Source organism: Apodemus sylvaticus, chromosome 17 (assembly GCF_947179515.1).
Source record: "Apodemus sylvaticus chromosome 17, mApoSyl1.1, whole genome shotgun sequence".
Classification (NCBI taxonomy): domain Eukaryota; kingdom Metazoa; phylum Chordata; class Mammalia; order Rodentia; family Muridae; genus Apodemus; species Apodemus sylvaticus.
In genome coordinates, this window is record NC_067488.1 from 26,515,421 (window position 1) to 26,537,241 (window position 21,821).

At 42.9% G+C, this 21,821-nt stretch overlaps 1 protein-coding gene across 2 annotated transcripts in view; it reads left to right on the plus strand.

Annotated features, from left to right (window-relative positions):
- Positions 1-21,821, plus strand: part of Tbc1d31 (TBC1 domain family member 31) — a 58,933-nt gene that overhangs the window by 1,212 nt on the left and 35,900 nt on the right. For both annotated transcript variants that reach the window (XM_052160547.1, XM_052160548.1), the window contains exons 2-6: positions 2,002-2,148; positions 5,718-5,833; positions 8,844-9,022; positions 17,691-17,842; positions 21,599-21,758. In XM_052160547.1, coding sequence (XP_052016507.1) covers positions 2,002-2,148; positions 5,718-5,833; positions 8,844-9,022; positions 17,691-17,842; positions 21,599-21,758 — 754 coding nt within the window. The remainder of the gene's footprint in view (positions 1-2,001; positions 2,149-5,717; positions 5,834-8,843; positions 9,023-17,690; positions 17,843-21,598; positions 21,759-21,821) is intronic.

Genomic DNA, 21,821 nt, shown 5'->3' on the forward strand with positions numbered 1-21,821 from the left:
AGTAAGTCTCAGAGGCTGAAAACATTGTAGGCCTAGATTAGATTGTTCAGAGGCTAGAAGCTTTGAGGGCTAAACCTGGGTTAGCAGACAAGCAGTAGTAAGCCTCCAAGATGACAACTGCATCAGGAGAATAAAAACCATTTGTGTGTATGTGTGTGTGTGTGTGTGTGTGTGTGTGTGTGTGATATGTGTATGTGTTCATGTGTGTATATGCAGGTGCCTGTAGAGGCCAGGGGTCTTCCTTAATTGCTCTTCTGCTTACTTTTTGAGGCACAGACTCTCACTGAGCCTGGAGCTCATGGCTTTAGCTCAAGGGAGCTGTCTGTGAACAGCTCCCCTTCACTGAGGTTACAGATGCGGGACCACCATGCAAAGCTTAATTTTTGTATTTTCAGCACCATGAAACTCCAGGGTGAAGATAAACATCGTAAGATTTTTTTTTTTTGGATTCATACGCAAAAGATACAATTGTCATGATTAAATACTGTTCTTGAAATAAAGGAAGGGGGCTAGCCGGAGGGCTCAGAAGGTAAGGGGGCTTGCAGCCAAGCCTGATGTCTTGAGCTTAGTCCCTGGGTGCCTTGTGGTAGGAGAGCTCCAACTTCTATAAGTTGTCCTGTGACCTCCGCGTGTCAGGCATGTGTGATCCGCCATGCACACACATGAAGTAATTTAAACAGCGGGGTTGTGCTGGTCTTCGAGGGCAGAATGACGATGCACAATTTCATTTTCCCATCTTTGTTTTTCAAGGTAGGATCTCACTGTGCAGCCCAAGCTGGGTTCAAACTCTCAGTTTCCCTGCCTCCACTTCCTGAGTCCTGGGATTATAGGTGTGCATCACTGTGCAACTCTGTATAGTTTTTTTTTTTTTTAAAACTGTTTTGGGCTGCAAGTTTGATTTTCTTTTCTTTCTCACATTTGGCGAGAGAGCACGGCATGACATATTTGTGAAAGTTGGAGGACAACTCGTGGGTATCGTTTCTCTCCTTCCATCCTTTGGGTCTAGGGGATCAAATTCTGGTCACCAGGCTTGGTGGCAAGCATCTTTGCCCGCTGAGCCATCCGTCTCACTGCCCCAGTAAGTTTTCTAAACCGTCTTTCAGCAGATGCATGGCACAGGAACTCTCCAAAAACAGTAAACTTAGACAAATGTTGCTGTACATTCTGAAAAATGTTCGCCCTTGAAAGTAGTATATGATTACGAACAAATATGTGTCAAATCTAGAAAAGCAGAGGGGGGGGGAAGTTACCCATCGCTCAAGCAGCACGTGTGTTTATCCCCTTTGCCTCACGTGTACACCTTTTGCATATTTATGTTAATTATATGTATTTGTGTATGAATAATTTAAAGCTTGGGGTTAAAATGTTTGCATTTTCCACATAGCTTTAGTGTACACTCTGTCTATAGGATAATATTGAAGAATTAACTCCATTTCTTATCATTGGAATAGGAGTCCGATTCATGAGTTTTCAGAGTGGCGTGAAGCGCTTCACAGGTGTGGTGTGAGCGCTGTGCATTGTAGATCAGGTGCAGGAACACAGTGATGTGCAGGTAGTCCTCAGCACGCACTTGCCAGGGTCTCGTGCAGGTCTCACAGGTGGAGATACAGCTCACGCTTTGTGGAGCAGTTTACATTACAGAAAGACTCTTCTGCCCGGTTGCCCATTCACCATAATGCTGTTCATATGTGTCTTTTTACTGTTGCCTTTGCCACTAAACTGTAAGTGGCAAAATAGCCTTGCCTCCATTATCCCTAGTGTCTGGCTTCATCAGTTCTGACATGTAGTAAGTTTTCTTGTATGTAATCAATAAATGAATGTTAGCTTCTTTCCTAGTGGCAGGCTTTCGGAACTGTTTAGAAATCCTTATAAGACTGATTCTAGGGACGAAAGGAACATCAGTAGGAAGAATAAGCAGGCAAGAAGCCTTCAGTAGAACCCAACACATAAAAGCTGGTATGTGGCGTAGATTGTAACGTTTAGATTGTTGTGTTTTGACAGAATTATAGTGAACATCGTTCACAGCACTTCTGAATACCATCCGAAAGTCTTGCGGTTTTTGAATGTGGCTTTTGATGGCTCGGGCGAGACCTTCATTGCTGGGGACCATCAGGGGAACGTCTATGTTTTTGACTTACATGGAAACAGGTAAGCAGATGCTTTCAGTGTGTACCTTATGATTTGGGGAGTTATTGGCTCTTGACTAGTCCAGTTACCTACTGAAGATTTACAAAGCCCCACTGAGTTCTTAGGAAGCTGCTTTGAGCACTGGTGGAAGAGTGTGGTTTACAGGGTCCCTAGCCTGGTCTCCTGAGGCCGGGTCTCGTTCTGTCCCAGGGTGGCCCCTCGACCCTGCAGTGGTCCTACCTCAACCTCCTCATTGCGGGAGCCACCAGTCCTACCTGCTTGTTTTTTCTTTTCATTACAATTTCTATATCACATCTTATTTATTTTATGTGTGTCTGTATGTGTATGCATACACAGCATGCCAGAGCTTGCATGTGCAGGTCAAAGGGCAGCTTCAAGAGTTGATTGTCACCTTGTGGGTCCCAGGGATTGAACTCGTGCCAGGTAGGTGTAGGGCCAAGCGCCTTTACCCACTGAGCTAATGTCCCTCCAGCTCTGCTTGCTGTCGCTTAAATTTAAGTTTTCCTCGCTGCTCATCTGTCATTCAGCTCTGGTGCTTTGGTAGGTGATTTAGAAACTTGGTTTCCTCTGAACCTTTTTGTTACAGTGTACTAGATCCCAGAACCATAAAGAGTTGGAGTCATCCTCCTTCCTTTTCTAGTCGGTCCAGAAGCAGTTAAGTAGGATTGATCACTAAGAATCCATGGCCATGAGGCAAGGCCGTGAGGCAAGGTGGGAAAGGAATGTCCAGCAACAGTCACAGGATGTCTGCACTGGGCAAGTGTCACTGACGAGGAGTTAGTTTAGAGAGCCTCAATCAAATAAGAACGCACTGGGAAAATAAGAGCCCAGTTTCCCACCACTCGAGGACTTCAGGTAAGGAGAGGAAGGAAGCTACAGTGAGCCCTTCTGTTTGAGATTAAAGTTGGACTAGTCAGCATAAACTCTGGGTTTGCACAGAGATAGAAATAAACACAGGCATCTATGTGAGGAGGAGCACGTCTTTCCTCGTGCTGTCATTCCGAGGGCCAGGACAGTATGCCAGGAACAGTGTATAGACCTCGTGCTCAGATCCTAGGTTCCAAAAACTAGTCACTGATAGAAAAAGCCAGAGGTCCTTGCAGCAATGGCCAGTTTCAGTATAAGGGCAGGTGTGCTATAGGATGAACTTATAACACTTTATAGGTAGAAAAAACGATCTGCAGAACAATAAGACTGCCGGGACACTGAAGCCAGCTCTCGGGAGTGCCCATGGATCATTTGAGCAGTAACGTCAGTACTGAGAGTGATGTGCCATGCCCCTGATGCCCATCCCAGCCCATGCCTTCCTGCTGTGGGCAGCACTTTAATGCAGACTGGAATATGGCCCGGCCAAACTTTTTTCTCCTTGCAAAATTATTTATTTGATCGTCCAGTACTGAGGTTTTGAACTCAAGTAAGCATTCTGCCACTGAGAAATCTCCAGCCTCACCACAAAATCTTAATTATGGAAGAAACAAAATAATGAAAAGACCTGGCACACACTGAATAAATCAAATGGTTAAAGTTAATGGAGCAGTAAAAGTCGAGGACCAGATGCCATAAAAAGTGTACGGTTCTGTGTGGTTCTTGCCAAAGACAGAACTCAGATGCAGCCAGGTGTAGTCATTCAACAACTAGTTCACTAACAAACCTGTCCTGGAACTGTCAGAGAGGTCACAGTCGAGAATGTTGGGAAAGGGAGTAGACCCTCAGATGGAGGGCGACAGGAGAGACATGGAGGAAGCATGAGTCCTCGCCCATCCTCCTCCCATCAGGCTGCTGTGGAACACCTGGCGGGGTGTGGGAGGACTCTGATGATTCGGGATGGCAATGCCGGGGACATGATCATGGTGACTTACTCTCTGATAGTTCAAGAGAAGTTACAGACTTAACTGCAGTCTGTTAGAACTCTGCTAACCATCATGTCTGCTTCTCACTAAAAATAGCAACAACCCTGATGCACCACCCTAATTCTTCCTCACCATCCGTGGTCTCACCTGGAGTTGCTCCCGTTGCTGGGCAGCACGAGACTGGCCCAGGGCTCCCTTACCCAATAGCGTGCTTCAGCATCGGCCCTTCTCAGCCATTCCTTGATCCTTTGCTATTTGCCATTCTCTGGCAACTGCTGCAAACACTTTACACTTTCTTTGCCTGCTTGTGTTGGAATTAGATCGTACTCACTGCTCAACCTCCTGAGTTATGAGAAAACAGATGCCAAAGCCTCCCTTTCCAGTTCCCCATTGCAACCTCCATCATGCCAGTGAGTCTTATCTTGTGAAAATGTCTCTTTTTTTGGTTTTTTTGGATTTGGTTTTTTCAAGACAGGGTTTCTCTGTATAGCCCTGGCTGTCCTGGAACTCACTCTGTAGACCAGGCTGGCCTCGAACTCAGAAATCCGCCTGCCTCTACCTCCCAGAGTGCTGGGATTACAGGCGTGCGCCACCACCACCCAGCTGAGTTTCATCTTGTAACTTGTCATCTTGTTCCTATGCCGGTGGTCCTGGTTGCTCCCTGGCCCCATCCCTGCCTTCAGCCTCTCCTGGGGCTTCACACCCGGGCCTCACACCTAGGTCTTCCCTGCTTTTATCCATTGTGTCTTCACTGTCTACAATAGGGGAGGAGAAGTTATTGTCCCCTACCCTCCTAAGTTGTGAGCTAGGATTCTTATAGCAAAAGACAGATTAGCAAGGCGAGACCAGGTCATGACAGAGTATCTATGGGTGTTCAGGGAGTGACCAAGTTCCAGATTACTTGCAGCAGAAAACAATAAAAGCATAGAAAAGTGGAGGGGGAAAGACTTGCTTCTCTTGAGAGGCAGTGAGCTGTGGGAAGGCGAGCATACAGAGAACAGTGGTAGATGGCGTGGTATGCTGAATCCTCTGGCGCCTTCCCCTAGATGATAGGGGTCTACCTTTTAATTGACCTTTGTCCTTTGTGATAGACAGGGCACGGGGACACCCTTGAAGTTTATTCAGATTTACATAGACCAGACAGATCGATATCGGAAAAACATAGAACTTTGTATTGGCCCCTTGATAGTTTTCAGCTCAAAATAATCCTTAGACCAAAGTGTGTCTGGGATGAACATTCACGGCTGAACACAGCAGCCTGTGTGCCTGGATCTCTGGGTGGGTGAGGTCTTCTCTGGTAGCTCTTAAAACAACCACTTTTTCTTCTCTGTCCCTCCATCTGTCAATTGCCTTTGCTTCCAGAAGCCTCTTCCTAAAAGACATGACCAGTTGTAATTCTGCTGTGCTAACTTAACAGAAACTTAACAGTGGCTTCCTAGTTAACAAAGTATTAACAAAAACAAAAATTTAAAAACGTAACAGTGACTTCCCAGTTGTGCAAGTATCCTTCGCGTGACTCCTGAGAGAGAGCTAACCGTAGCCCTGGCGTTTTGCCCATGGCAGGAATACCTGATTAATCTTAGTGGGTCTCTCAGCCCATCTGTCTGGTTTTGCCCCACCGTTTTCTAGGTCTCCTTTCCCCCGTCTGAGGACACCACCACTGTAAAGTTTGTGATCACTGGTAGACTTTCTGATACTAATGCAGCCATTTCTTAATAGGTTTAATCTTGTTCAGCGAACAGCACAAGCGTGCACAGCCCTGGCCTTTAACCTTCGTAGGAAGTCTGAGTTCCTTGTGGCACTAGCTGATTATTCTATTAAATGTTTTGATACAGGTAAGAAGTCCTCCTGTTTGTCTTCTGAAGCTGACTAAAACATAGCCCAGCCGACTGCAAGGCCTTCCCAGTCTGTAAGCCTCAGGAGCAGTTTGTTCACGACTGCTCATGGAACTTAAGAAAGCATTGTATATGTGACTGACTACAGCCTTAGTGTGTGTGTGTGTGTGTGTGTGTGTGTGTGTATACACACACACATATATCCTTATATATAATATATGTATGTGTGTAATATATTATATTATATATATATTAAGGATATATATGGGATATATATATCCATAGATAGATAGATGATAGATAGATCGATAGATAGATCAATAGATAGATAGATAGATAGATAGATATGAGCCAGCCAATGAGAGAGATGCATAGGGTAGGATCTGGGAAAAGATGCTTCCATGTCTTCAGTGGTGAATTACCCTCCCAGCATATATACTGAGATTCTGCTGATTATTGCTGAAGTAGGAGGGTCACGCAAGCTTTTGTGTCAAGAATTTTACCTGAGCATGCAGACATGGTTAATAGAATTACTGCCTATGTGTACGTGTGAGGGCAATCTGATTGTAACATCACTTACCCCATTATCACCAGGGTTGACATATTGTCTGTGGTGTTGAATTCAGTTTCCAGTCCTCTTGCCTGTGTGATGCCCAGTCTGTTAACATTACTGGTCCTGCTGGTAAGACCAGCCCCGGTTCAGAGTCCTTAACAGAAGTCATTTATTTGTAGCAACTGAATAATAAAGATATTCCTACCATGTGGGAAACCTCAGGAGTTAAAGATATCTCCCATAAGTGCAAATAATCACACCCCTCTTTTGAGGCCAAATTCCATATTATACAGGTATTCTAAAAACATACAAACAAAAAAAAATCCCACATATTTCATACCATATTACATGTACTCTTTAAGTTGGCATTCTGAAGTGCTGTAGTTTAAACCCTTACTCTTCAATCACAAAAGAAAAAAATTAATTGTACTTTTTGTTACTAAATAATTGATGGTATATAATATTTAGAAAGATAGAAGTATGGCTAACATTAATTATAGTGACAATAGATGCTTAATTGTATTCTTTTCCAAGGACTACTTTCTGACATTGAGTACTAATTGATTTTCACCCTAGTAACTCACTGAGATGGGTATTGTTATTAGCATACTGCGGATGAGGGAATCGAGGCAGTAGAATAGCTCCACCAGGATTCCGTGTCACAAAGCAAAGCAGCCAGAACTCCAGCCTGGAACCCGTGTCCCGCACTCCCCTGCAAATAAACAGAAAGAGTCATCTTTTTCAGTAGTGCCTAGAAATCCAGTCGGCACTGCTGAAACGAACGTTCTTTAAAACATTAAGTCTGTCTATGCCTACAAGTCGCCTTCCTTGGCGCCACCATTTTGTTCTGTCCGAGCTCTAGTTTTTAATAGCCTACTGTCTCCCTGAACCCGACACTCCATTAAGTTCCTTCGATGCTATCTCCAGTTTCTATTATTCACCTCTTTCTTTCTGTTTGTGGCCAAATCCTGCTTCCTTACAGCATCTTTCAGTAAGCCTGACTTTTGTGCCTCCTACTCCCTACACCACAATACTACCCCACAGTAGCAAGACTGTCTCCAAGGCTACCGCCCCTGCCGGTTTCATCCTCAGCGGGCCAGCCTGCTTCTTGGTAGCACTTCAAACTTGGGCTTCACCAGGAAGCCTGCTGTGCAGTCAAGTCTCCTTGGAATGACAGAGAAGCTACTATACCCATGATACCTCGGCAGTATGACTGCCTTAACAGGACCTGAGCCATACCACTTGCTGTGCTTTCTGGAAAGAAGCAATCTCATAGGCTCCACCCCTAGAAAAAGGACTACAGCGTAGTTAGCCAGCTCTTAATTTTCTATTCAACATCATGAAAAAAGAATGAGTACACTTCTTCCCCCCCCCCCCCCCACACCTCCAGACAGGGTTTCTCTGTGTAGCCCTGGCTGTCCTGGAACTCACTCTGTAGGCCAGGCTGGCCCCAAACTCAGAAATCCACCTGCCTCTGCCTCCCAAGTGCTGGGATTAAAGGCATGCGCCACCACTGGCCGACAAGAGTGCACTTCTTAAAAAAGATCTTTTCTCCTACCTTAAGCTGAGAGGGATAAAATACAGAATTAAAAAGTAGCACTTTAATTGTAGCTCATGAAAAGCTACAATGTTATCCCCTCTCTTTTGCTGAGGGAAAGAAAGGAATGTGTAATAATGGCAGCCATTAGGCTGGTGTTTGGAAGCCTCTGTTCTCTGAGGAACTTGGTGCTTTGCCTTCACTCCCAACCTCTGTTACACACAGACACATGACTACCTCACAATCAGAACGTTTGTTTGTTTGTTTGTTTGCTTGCTTGTTTGTTTAGACAATTTTGCTGTGCAGCCTCTGGCCTGGAATTTACTGTATAGTCCAGGCTTTATACTCAGAGTCTTTCTGCTTTAGCCTGCCATATACTAAGATTAGAGATGCATGCCACCACGCCTGTCCCAAATTCAATTTTAATTTTCATTATGTGGCTTTCTTTAATTTATCTTTTCAAATAGGATCTCTCTGTGTGGTTAGAACGGGCCTCACATTTACTGTGCTGCCCAATGTGGCTTTAAGCTTATAGTGATTCCCCTGCTTCAACCTCCCCAGTGCTCACAGGGTCACAGGTTTGTGTCAAGATGCCTGGCAGTTTGAGTTCTTTACATCAGATTTCTCCTTTTCCCCTGCCATGCTAAAGCTGGTCTTCTTTGGGTATTATCACATGATTTGACACAGCACCAGCTGCTTGTGTGGCTGAACTGGGTCCACGGGAGCCCGGAAGCCCAGCGCATAGACAGTGTTTCTCCATACTGATAGCTCTTGAATTTGCTCCTTTTCTCCATTGCCTCTTTGTTTGTTTAAGCCCATCTTTCTTGTCTGGACCGTTATAGCAATGTAAGTCAGTCCTGTCTAATTTGTGTATCTGTGAGGGATGGTTTACTGACGTAACAATTTCATTGATACCACAGTCACCAAGGAGCTGGTTAGCTGGATGAGAGGCCATGAATCGTCAGTGTGTTCCATTTCTGTGCACGCATCTGGGAGATACGCCATCACTACTTCCTCTGACACAGCTCAGCTCTGGGACTTGGACACTTTCCAGAGGAAACGAAAGCTCAACATTCGCCAGTCCGTGGGGATACAGAAGGTCAGTGTCTTGGCGTGGGCTTCTCCCACTGGTTCTCTGCCACAGGATGCAGGGTGCAGTAGCAGTGGAGCCTTGTGTCTTCAGTAGCTGAGTTGCACGGCTCGGTGCAGCACGGCACAGTATACGGGATTAGAACTGTTGCTTACGGTTATGTGCAGAACACAGCTATGTCTGATATGATCAGAAGGCTGAGATTTAAATTACTATAGCTGCAGAATGTCCACTGCCCTAAGCAACAGATTTTAAGATGTCTTAGTGTAACATTAGCACATCTAAAACATTCAAGATGTTTTCCAATTTTGCTATGAACAACTTTAAGCATACAGCAGATCTATAAGAACTTCATAGTAGATGCAGGTGCCTGGCATCTAGAATTCTTCATTAACATGTTATTCTATTGTGAATTCAATCCATGTTAGTATAAAGTAAATTTAAATGCAAGCAACATTGGACTTAAATATTTAAGCTTGCATTTTATCGATCATGGTTGAAGTATTTGTTAATAGAATAACTTATATCCGAAGTGCCTAAGCATCACTAGGTGAGTGTGACAGATGTGTACACTTATGACCTATGTGGACTGATCCTTACTGTTGCCTGAGAAATTTTCATCGTATCTTTTTCTTTTCTTTTTTCCTTCCCTTTCTTTTCTTTTTTCCTTCCCTTTCTTTTCTTTTCTTTTTTCCTTTCTTTTCTTTTCTTTTCTTCTTTTTTGGCAAAGGAGATAAATATGTAGTTCTTACTGTGGATTCATTTTTTTTTTACATGTAAAACTTACTAAAGGTGAGTCTATATTGAATGACCACTCAATGGGAATGACCAAAACTGATTATGCAACACTGTGTTCATTTGATGAATCCAGGTAATTTCCATTAATTGGATTCAGAACTATCTGATCTTAACCTAGCAATAAGTCTTAGCTATCTTGTGACTTTTGCTGATAACAGTGGCCACTTGCTTCTTAAACTTAGAGAAGGAGATAACATGAGAATAAAATCTCCACATAGTAAAACCAATTTTTTTAGAAATATTTTTTATTAATTCTTTAAGAATCTCTTACATACAAACAATGTAGTTTAGTCACATATACCCTTTCTACTCCCCATAACATCTCCAAGTTCCACGTCTCCCACCACCAAACCTCAACTTCATGTCCTTTGAAAGAAAAGAAAACAAAACACTATTTGCATTCATATGGAAGCATAAATGACCTTGGATAATCAAAGCAACCCTAAGCAAAAGAACTGTATGAGGCCATATTTTTCAAAGGAGTTAAGTTGACCAAAAAAATGTAACACACATCCAATTGAGCATCCGGAGGGAAACCAAAATAAGGCAGGGCAATTAATCTGTGTTCATCAAGTGACTGTTGTTAACACATTAATTACTAGTGACTGCCAACACGTGAACTGACGCTTAGATGGAGACCAGTGTGCTCAAAAGCAGACGAGCATCCAGTTCTGTACTAGATACTAGCATGCAGAAATAAACCAGAAGTCCATCTGGATATAGCAGCATTTTAAAAGTAACTTCTATTTACCTGATTTAATTGTCATCTCAGAAGCTTACTGCTGAATACGCTCACCCTTTCAAGCAAGCTCTTTGTGAACTCTGGCCAGCAGGCCCAAACTCCTCTCCAAGCTGATTGATTCAAACTGGCTTTACTCTGCTTCTGACTGAATTGCTCTGCTTGGCCTCAGACTCCAGCAATTTGTTCTAGCAATCTTCTCGCTCCTCATTCTCTTGTTCTGTGTTCATCTGCCACCTGCCAGTTCTCGTGAGAGTTGGGAGTATCCTATCTCCGACTCATTCTGTCACATCTTCCTCTGATTCATCCCTTTTTCTACCCTTCAACTGGACATCAATTTCAAACATGACTGCTTCCTTCTACCAACTAACCTTCCCTTCTTTGCTTGGTGTTGAAGGTATGTATCTGTATTTCCAGCAGAGGGATTAAAGGTATGGAATGTGCCTGCATTCCAGCCAGATCACCAACACCTAGAAGGTCTCTGCCCTTGCCAGAGCTGCCGCGTCGCTGGATTAAAATTCCTCCAGACAACAATTTCATACATTGAATTCTATGAGATTCCTTTATGTTCTTTTATCAATGCATAGTTTCATAAACATAGCTACTTTGCAGTGTGTGTCATTTCTGTCCACTGCTCAGTGATCATATCCTTTCATAGATGTTTCTGCTACTTTTCTGCTGTGGTTTGGTTTTGTCTCTTATAAAACTCATAAATTGAACTGTTTGGTAATACTTTATATAGGGCTTGTTTTACCTTTTTTGTTCCTTGTAATCACTAATTAGTATTCCATGTATAAATATAGTACCTTTAAGAGATTCACTTACTTTGTTTTTAGAGTTTAGTGTTTTTTTCCCCTCTGATTAACTAAATACTATCTTCAGGAGTATCTGTGTCTCAGTGAGATTGCTTTATTTAGGCTACATTGTAATATGGTATTGCCTTTATTCTCTTCATTATTAATTTGAGCAGCTACTAATGCATGTCAACCAAAAATTTATCATATGGTCTCCATGGAAATCCCAGAGTTCTTTAGTGTGCTTTTAATAATTAAAAAGAGAATAGAAGTTGTAGCCAAGTATTCGTTAGGGACATGGACCAAATGTCTTAGTAGGTCTTCTCCTCTTTAATTGCTTTAGCGCTTAAATTGAATTTTAAATCCCAAAGTAGAGAGAGAAGTGAGAAGTGGGAGTTGAGCCCTCTGTGGAGATGGTTGGGGAACAATGAGAGGAAGCCTTCTGCTCCTCTTACCGAGGTTCCCAGTGGGTACATTCCATGCTCACTCACAATCAGTTCAAAATGCCTCCAAATTTTAGTATGATACAACTTAAATATTTATAAACTTTATATTTATATATATATATGCACATATACATTCTAATATATGTACACATTATATATAGGAATTGCTGTGATGCGTATTTGTAAAAATATTGTAAAGTATTTAGAACACTATAGTCTGTAAGTTAGCAGCAAATTATTAAAAAAAGGAACGTTGGGCAAACAGGGTGACTCAACAAGTCACGCCCTTCACCTGCAAGCTTGCTGACCTGAATTTGATCCCCAGAAGCCACAGGCTGGAAAAAGAGAAATGAGACCTGCAAGTTGTCCTCTCACCTCCATATATGTGCCGTCACATATGTGCATGCACACACACATGTGCACAAAAGTAAATATAATACAAAACCAAAACCATGTAGCCCTTACAACTGTTTGACAGTGTGCACTAGCCCAGTGTGCAGCATACGCCAGCAATCCCAGCACGCGGGAGGCCACAGCATTGCCCCGAGCTCAAGTTTAGCCTGATCTGCAGAGTAGTTGCAAGCCAACCAGGGAGGGCTATACAGTGAGTCTCTACCTCAAAAATAAATAAATAGAAATATTCTTTATTCCTGGCCTATGCAAAATTTGGAGATAGCCAAATAGTCTCTGCTTGTGCACACAGTCTTAGAAGTGGAACAAACTGTAACCTAGTCTTCAAAATAAAACTGCTTAGCTTCTTTTCTGCCCTCTGTTTCTTATAAGCAAGAAGTTCGTCTAAAGGCTTGAGTAGATTCCTGATGATCTTCGCCATAAGGTACTTTACCCAGTAGAAGAGGAAAGCAGTGGTAGCACTTACCTCAGCGATAACTTCAGGACTGACCTGATAATGCATGCAGGGCACCTATGCAGTGCTTAGCAAAATTGTAACCTGTCATCCACCCATCTGTCTGTCTGTATAGCCCAGGCTGACCTTGAACTCACTATGTAGCTAATGATGGCCTTGAATTTCTGATTTTCCTGTTAGTGTCTCCTGTGTGCTGGGACTTACAGGCATGTGCCACCATGCCCAGTTTATGCCATGTTGGAGTTTGAACCCACAGCTTCATGCTTGGTTGGCAAGCTGTGCTGTGCCCTGAGCCTCTAGATATGTTCTTTAAAATGTGTTCTAAAAATAAGATAGTAATATTTTTCTTGAACTGTAGGCATGTACTTCTTTACTAACATTAAAACTCAGAAAGAGTTAGCTGGTCGGTGGTGGCGCACGCCTTTAATCCCAGCACTTGGGAGGCAGAGGCAGGTGGATTTCTGAGTTCAAGGCCAGCCTGGTCTACAGAGTGAGTTCCAGGACAGCCAGGGCTATACAGAGAAACCCTGTCTCGAAAAACCAAAAAAAAAAAAAAAAAAAAAAAAACTCAGAAGGAGTTAACTCAGTTTATGGCAAAGTGTGACCTGACTTTGCTTACCTGGCGGCCTAATCTGAACCGAGCTGGCCGAAACCTGAAGTGCAAGTGTAAAGGTTGTACTGCTGGCTGAGCCTGCCTGCCAGAGTTGTAGCGTTTTACAGAAGCTTCTCAAGTTGGTGATGATGCTAACTCTGAAGCATCTCCACTCCTGTGATGTCCAGATCAGTAACTGTGTATCTTTGATTTCAAAGAGTCTTTTATTGTTCTTGGTTTTGTTGGTTCTTTTGGGGAGGCGGGTGGGGGCGGGAAATGAACCCAGGTCCATGTGTTAGGCCAGTGCTCTGCTGAGGAACTATGCCGATAGCCTTTTGAAGTACTTTTGAAGGATTGACTGTCACTCCAAACTTATTTCCATTGCACTTGTTTTGGTTTGGTTGTTTGGTTTTTCGAGACAGGGTTTCTCTGTATAGCCCTGGCTGTCCTGGAACTCACTCTGTAAACCAGGCTGGCCTCGAACTCAGAAATCCACCTGTCTCTCCACTGCATTTTGTATGTCGTATAGAAACAACGCTAAAAGTCAGCCAGCCTCAGTGCTGTACACTGTACTATTAGCTGCTCTAGAGAGTGAGGCAAGAGGATATTTTTTAAACATATAATGCTATATTTTAAAAATAATTTGTGCATTTATGCATTTATTGCCTGTGTGTGTGCACATGCACAGGTGTGCCATGGCATATATGTGGAGGTCAGAGAAAATTTTCAGGAGTCAGTCTTTTCTTCTACCACGTGGGTCGCAGGGATTGAACTCAGGTGGTCGGGCTTGGTGGCAGGCACCGTTACCCACAGAGCCAGTTCTCTGGGGAAATTTGAATTCAAAGCCAGCTCTGGCAATTTAGGTAGAGCCTTCATCTTAAAAAACAGAACTGGGCAGTGACAGAAGCCAGTTGTTGAGAGCCTCACCTGGTGTGCCCCTAACTCTCCCCCTTCCCTCCTTTCTCCCTTTTTAACCGCAGAATCCGACCGCAACTGTCATTGATCCAGAGCTTGAAGGTGGGGTCCAGCTGACCTCACACTCCCGAGTGCTGAGGTCATGTGAGGTGCTCCACCAGGACTGGCTTCATAGTCATGTCGCATCTTAATTCTCAAAGGCATAGTGCTTTCCAAAGGAAACAGTGAACTTCAGAATATTAAATAATTCGCCCAATGTCAAATAGTGCATAAAATGGTTCTGGTGTGAATCCAAACCTGTCTTACTGCAAAGCAGTGCATAGCACCTTGTTGTGAATTAATTGGAGCCTGTCACAGAAAAACAGGATGGGACACTGTTTCAGATTTAAAGTGCCACTATGAAATTAACTTCCCAAAGTTTCTTTGAGAGTCTGCTGTGTCATTAGTAAAGGTTCTTAAATTACAAGAGGTTGACCAGTTGTACCTCTTCAAATTAGAAACTTGTGGTTCTTGTGGCGGTGAGTGGTAAGATTTTTGTTTCTCAGTTAGGATTTCAGGAATATATCCTTGTATTTGCAATGACTTTGTTCATCTATCTGTGACAAAACTTTATGATCTCTGTGAGAAAATGTTTCATAAAGAAGGTTCTTGCATGTCAGTGTGTATACATTGAGCACTCCTTGTGTGTCTGTGAAATTATGCACCTGGCTTTCACTTTGTTACTGTACTGGCCTTGATTTTTGTTGTTCTTCACTTTGTTACTGTTACCAGCTTTGGTTTTTATTGTCTTCTGGTTTTGGTTCTGTAGTGGAAAGAGCTCTCACAGTTCCCCAGGCTGTTCTGAACTTACTCTCCTGCCTCAGCCTCTGGGCGCTGGGACTATGAGGTGTGCCCCATCTCCGCTTTTGCTTCTGTCTTATTTTAGTTTTTCAAACATAGTGCTGCACCTGGTATGCAAAACTCCACCCACGGAGAAGGCCTGAGTTTTTCAATTCTATGAGAGTGTAAATACCTCCCCAAACTGACCAGAAAGTGCTGAGTTGAATGTGCTCGCCCTGGAAATGTGTCCCAGTTGTGGCCGTGGGTGGGCATGTGTAGCCCACCTTTAAATTGTTCCACCCTTAGAGGGTTAAATGTTCTGAGAAACCCTGAGAAAAGAAGGGAAGTGGGAAAGGTGACAAAATTAGAGAAGAGGCTTCCTTAAGCCTTGCCCCTGGAGTCTCTGGCTTCCTGCCTAGCACCATGATTGCTTGCTGTGTGGTGATGTAGCCTTCACTGGAGCCAAGCAGGGGCAGGGGCCCGGCTCTCTGCCCTTCAGAACTAGGAACCAAATACACTGTTTCTTACAAATTACTCAGCCAACAGCATTTTGTCATGGCAACAGAAAATGGCAAATCCAGGAAGCTTAGAATTCTCTATTCCACAAGGTAACAAGTCTGGCCCCGTGAGCTCAGTGCCCCCCCCCCCCCACTGCCCATGCATTTTTTTTAATGTTTTTCAAGTTTTTTCTAAGTACTTAATGTTGTCAGGAGATGACATTATCTAAATAATAATGACATGTTTCATTAGGAACAATTTTATAATCATTAAAATCTAGCAATTAAAATCACAAATCTGGTAATGAATAATCATGCAGGCAATAATCTTATCACAGCTATTCACCTAAAATAGCAGTTGATGCTCATTAACTTTTAAGCCTTTGCGTCTCCCAGTAGGAATAAACTTTATTACTTTTCTGGGGGAAAAAAAAGACTGCTAATTAAAATAAGAATTTTCTGAAGTCACTTTTTGACATCAGTTTTGAAAGTGTCTTAATATAGTCATTATGGATTGTAATATGTTCACTGCAGACTCCTTCTGTAACTCCATGTTCTAAATCTCACCCAGTGAGTTACAACAGAAGGTCCAGGCACAGCCTGTGGCGGTGTGAGCTGAGCACAAGTGAGGACTGGGCCCCGCCTGCTTTGTCGATGTATTACATCTTCCGGACCTTGGTTAGCCTTTTATTAACAATGTCTGTCATCAGTGACCTTGGCTGGGTAATTTTAACTAGTGTTCTCATATGCTTTATCCATGTATATATTAATATATTGATAAATATATATTGATATATATAAAGTATTCATATAACCATAGAGTTGTGGTTATATACGTATATATATTTTTTATATATATAAAATCAATCTACTGTTGAGCCACAATCACATCCCCCACATCCCCGGCCCTGGCAAAAAAATTGTATTCAAAAGGAAACACTGATTAAAGTTTATGTAACAGAAAAGTAGGAAATGGAGTAAAAGATGCTGTTTTCAGCCTTGAGCTATCAGTGAATCTCACCCATAGTTCTCCATTAAATCTCTAATAAACTGTGGTTTGATATATACTTTGATTTTACTTATATACATACTATTTACATTTATCTTTACTTTTTCAGTTATTCCCACAGGACTCACTCTTGTTCATTTGTTTTCAGACAATTTCACTGTGTAGCCCTGGCTGTCCTAGAAATCACTCTGTAGACCAGGCTGGCCTCAAACTCAGAGCTCCACCTGTTGTCTCTGCCTCTGAGTGCTGGGATTAACAGTGTGCGCCACCGCCGCGGCCCAGTCTGCAGAGGACTAACACTTATAAATGAGTTGACTAGTTTAGAGGAGTGCTTTCAAGGCTTTGGAGGCACGTCGTATTACACCATTTAGCAGTCTAGTGTGACAGAGGCTCTCCCTAGGTTTAACATGGAGTATTTGTTAGGACTGTTAATAGTATTTAAAAAGTATTCATATAGCCATAGAGTTGTGATCCCTGAACGTGTGGGAGTGTGTTTTGATGGAGCAGGTGGGTTGCCCTGTGGGACTTCCTAGTGTAGTTATGAAACAAATGAGCACAAGGTATCTGATGCTGTCGCCAGTAAGAGTCAGCATACTTAAATAAAAGTGGGAGATTATAATCTGCAGTAATGATTAAAAGTAGGGTAGATGTATGAACTAGAGCTAGTCATCATTCCCGAGTTAGGCCCTGGACATCATTGCTTTACACTTAACACAACTGGCACTGCGGACTTGCTTACCCCGGCTTCACCACAGACATTTGAGTCGTGAGTTGAGCTACAGCTTTGCAACATACTTACAATGCAAATTTTTCATCTTCATTACATCAGTAGAACAATAGGCAGATGATTGTATAGTCCATAAATATATGTGTAATTTGTATATGTATATAAATATGTTCATCAGTTATAAAACATGATACAAAGGTATCTAATTTTCATCTGAATTTTTAAATATAAGGAGCCAGATTTTATATTTTTATTTAAAATGTTGTGTATTTCCTCATCATTGTAGCCAATTATTTTTTAGTTGAAAGGGTTTACTATTTGTTTATTTTAGCTTTTGAAATACTGGTATTATGTTATCAGACATTAAAATGTATTTTCTCTAGGAGATCAGTTTCAAAAGGAGAAAATGGTTGTGTATAATTTTAAGTTTAAGAGGACCATGTGGTGAAAGGTAACCCAACCTTCTCTGTCCCTAGGTTTTCTTTCTACCGTTAAGTAATACCATCCTCAGCTGTTTCAAAGACAACTCCATCTTCGCCTGGGAATGTGATACTCTGTTTTGCAAGTACCAATTGCCAGGTCCGCCTGAAGGCTCTAGCATCTTATACAAAGTGTTTGCTGTGACCAGGTAATGAGCATCTGTAAGATTTAGATTGTTTAAAAACAGAATTTCCATTCAGTATTTTGAGAAAAAATTTCCTTTAGCTTTAGATGTTATCCGCAGACTATTTGTTTTACTTTGGCTTTATTTTTTACTTTACCACAAACTTTGAAGTTTATAGAAAAGTGGAGAAATACACTAACTCCTAAGGACTCATCAGCTGTAGCAATTGTCCGCTAATTCTGGTCCCGTCTCTGTCTCTGACTGTTTATTTCTCTGCTGTATTGTTTAGGAGAAAAGTTACAAGTATCATTTCCTTGGTAAATATCCCAGAGTGTATTTCTGAAAGTTAAGGGCTACTTTTGGGGAACATAAACATACTATTATTATCAAATTTTTACAAATTAACTAGTGCTCTTTACTATTGCCATGTAGCTGTTGCTGAGACATTACTGATTTGTCCAGCATATGGATCTAGTGACTGCTGTGCTTTTATCGGGACACAGCAAGCTTTATACGTCTCACTTGGTGGTATGTCTCAATTTTTTTTCTTGTAGGGGAACTTGATAAGTTAATCAATAAACAGGTGCAAGGACTTGAAGGCTTGAATTCAATCCTTAGACCCATGTTCATTTTGTTTGTTGATTGATTTTTTAAAAAGCTAGATATGGTAGTATATTCTTGTAATCACACCACTGGGAAGATGCAGGTCAATGGGTCTGTAGGGCTTCAGGCCCTGGAAAGTCTCTGTTGAGAGAGACAGATACAGACAGACACAGACGGACAGGCACACAGAGGGGATGGTACCTACCTACAGAAGCACAGCCCACGGTTGTCTCCTGGCCTCCACATGCCCCTGTACACACACACACACACACACACACACACACACACACACACGCACGCACGCACGCACGCACGCACGCACGCACGCACTTCCCTTGGGAGCAGCGTAGGCCTCTGTTTCTTGGGACTTGGATGGAATTTGAAATCACAACCTACCCCAGCGTGTTGTGTAATAGCAGAACAGTAGTGTCGTGGCAATTCTGTTGTCCTTTCTTGGGTTGTTAGCTATTCTAGCTCTATAACGCCCCTCATTAACTTTTCCTTTTCCGCTGTCCCTTCACGTCTGATTCTCTAACTCTTCACTTATGAGTTAGAAACTGTCGAATCAAGCATCCGCATTGGTTTCACTTGCTTTGACATAGTTTATAGAAAACAGTGGAAGGACAAGTTAGAACTTGCTCCCCCTCCCCTCCTTTTTCTTGGCTGTTGTGCTGTTATTTTGGGGCTTTGTCTATTTGTATTTGTTTTTGAGACAGGATCTTACTCTAGCACAGGCATACCTCAAACTCATGGCAATCCTCCTGCCTCAGCCTCCCTAGTGCTTCTCTTTTTTGTTGTTCTAAACTGTTTTCAAAGTGATAGGTTAGTTTATCAGCATCGTCCAAAGACGGCCATTGGACTCTTCTTTTCATCATTAATCTTTTCCAACTCCTGGGTTCGGTTGGGAAATTTCAAGCCACAGTAGTTAGGAGTTTTAAACAGTTATGCCTGTTCTCTCATTTCCAAACACGTAGTCTGTTGTAAGTAAGTGTTCCAGGTTGGTCCAAGCCTGCAGTCAGTTCTTTCTCTAAAGAATGAGTAGTGTGTGCTGGGAAATGATGCTTTGAAACCCTACATGATTGGGCTGCTCATTCTTTATAAACGTTTCCAGGCCCGCTGGAAAGACTAGGAGGTGGATTGGTTTATCTCACACACACACTCTCTCTCTCTCTCTCTCTCTCTCTCTCTCTCTCTCTCTCACTCACTTCTTAAGGCTTAGGAAATCTCACCAACTCTACTAACCTGTATATTGAACTGTTCATGGTATTTTGTTCACTGGCATAAATTCTTACCTAATCCAGGCCACCCCAGGCTCTCTGACACTAGCATCCCATTTTGGTCTCTCTTTATTCCTACTTTCTAAATGTCTCTCTGCCAGACTAGTTGAGTGGCCTCTGCACGCACGTCATCACGCTGGCGCAGAGCGCCCTTCATTCCCTTTGACCTTCCCACCGCACTCAGACTCGATTCCGAACCCTGCCTTGCTGGCAGCCAGGGCTCTCACCTGCCGCAGGCCTCTCTCTCCCTTCTTCCCTCTGCTCCAGGCGTACTTGACTGGTTCTTTATTTTCCTATACAAGAATTGTATTCCTTCCACAGCACTATCACTGGCAAACGTGGAATTCTCCATGTTTCCTGGAGTTGGTCTAGACATGTCATCCAGGGAGCAAGTCTTCCTTTCCAGCTTTTGTGACTCCTGTTTATGTCTGTACAGAATTTTTTACTAGCTCATATCAAATGTACTTGTTTGCTTTGTTCCTGCAAAGGACCTAGGTCCCCAGCACCCACATGGTGATTCAGACCCACCCGGAATGCCAGGTCCAGGGGAGCCATTGCCCTCTTCTGGCCTCCAAGGACACTGGAATTACATATGGTACACATACAAACATGCAGGCAAAACTTTCATACAAATTATGTGTGTCTGTATATACACACATATATATGAAATATTATAAAGCCATGAAAGAAAAAGACATTTTGTACTAATAATAATTACAGAATAATTTCCAAATTAAGAAAAAAGGTATGTGGGTGTGTGTGGAGGGGTGTATCTGTAGGTATGTGGGTGTGTGTATCTGTAGGTATGTGGGTGTATCTGTAGGTATGTGGGTGTGTGTATATATGTAGGTGTGTGGGTGTATATGTAGGTATGTGGGTGTGTGTATATGTAGGTGTGTGGGTGTGTGTATATGTAGGTGTGTGGGTGTGTGTATATGTAGGTGTGTGGATATGTAGGTATGTGGGTGTGTAGATATGTAGGTACGTGGGTGTATATGTAGGTATGTGGGTGTATGTGGCTATGTAGGTATGTGGGTGTGGGTGTATATGTAGGTATGAGGGTGTGGGTGTATATGTAGATATGTGGGTGTGTGTATATGTAGATATGTGGGTGTGTATGTATCTGTAGGTATGTGGGTGTGTGTGGATATTTAGGTATGTGGGTATGTGTATGTAGGTATGTGGGTGTGTGTATATGTAGGTATGTGGGTGTGGGTGTATATGTAGGTATGTGGGTATGGGTGTATATGTAGGTATGTGGGTGTGTGTATATGTAGGTATGTGGGTGTGGGTGTATATGTAGGTATGTGGGTATGGGTGTATATGTAGGTATGTGGGTGTGTGTATATGTAGGTGTTTGGGTGTATATGTAGGGTGTGGGTGTATATGTAGGTATGTGGGTGTGTGTATATGTAGGTATGTGGGTGTTTTGGGACAGGGTTTCTCAGTGTAGCTTTAGTTTTTCTGTAATTTGCTCTGTAGACCAGGCTGGGCTCAGACTTACAGAGACCTGCCTGTTTCTTCCTCCCAAGTGCTAGGATTAAAGGCACGTGTCACCACTACCTGGCTAATAAAGAAACCTTCTTAAAAATATATTTAAACTATACATGATCCTCAGCTCCTAATAACTCATTCAGCAAGTCAGCCACAAACTTCAGCTGGCGCTGTAAGGCACTAGGCAAAACTTCTAGTTCTTCAGTAAGCCCGGCCTATCCACCTAGTCCACTGGTCACACGAAGCCTCCATTCCACAGTAGCATGGCCACAACTCCAGAGTTCGCACTGCACGTGGCCGGGGTGCCCTTCAGCACAACTGAAGGGAGTTTCCCCTCCCTGGAAGCTCGCAGCATCAGCAGCTCAGCTGGGCTCGCCCCCTCACTGTTTCTGCTTTTTAAATGTAGAGATGGCCGAATCTTGGCTGCTGGAGGCAAATCCAACCACCTGCATCTGTGGTGCTTGGAGGCCAGGCAGCTCTTCAGAATCATTCAGATGCCCACGAAGGTCCGAGCTGTCCGCCATCTGGAGTTCCTGCCTGATAGCTTTGATGCTGGTTCCAATCAGGTTAGTACCGTAAAGAGCAAGCTCCCGCCTCCAGGCCTGTTGGTCATTCACTTCTCTTCTGCA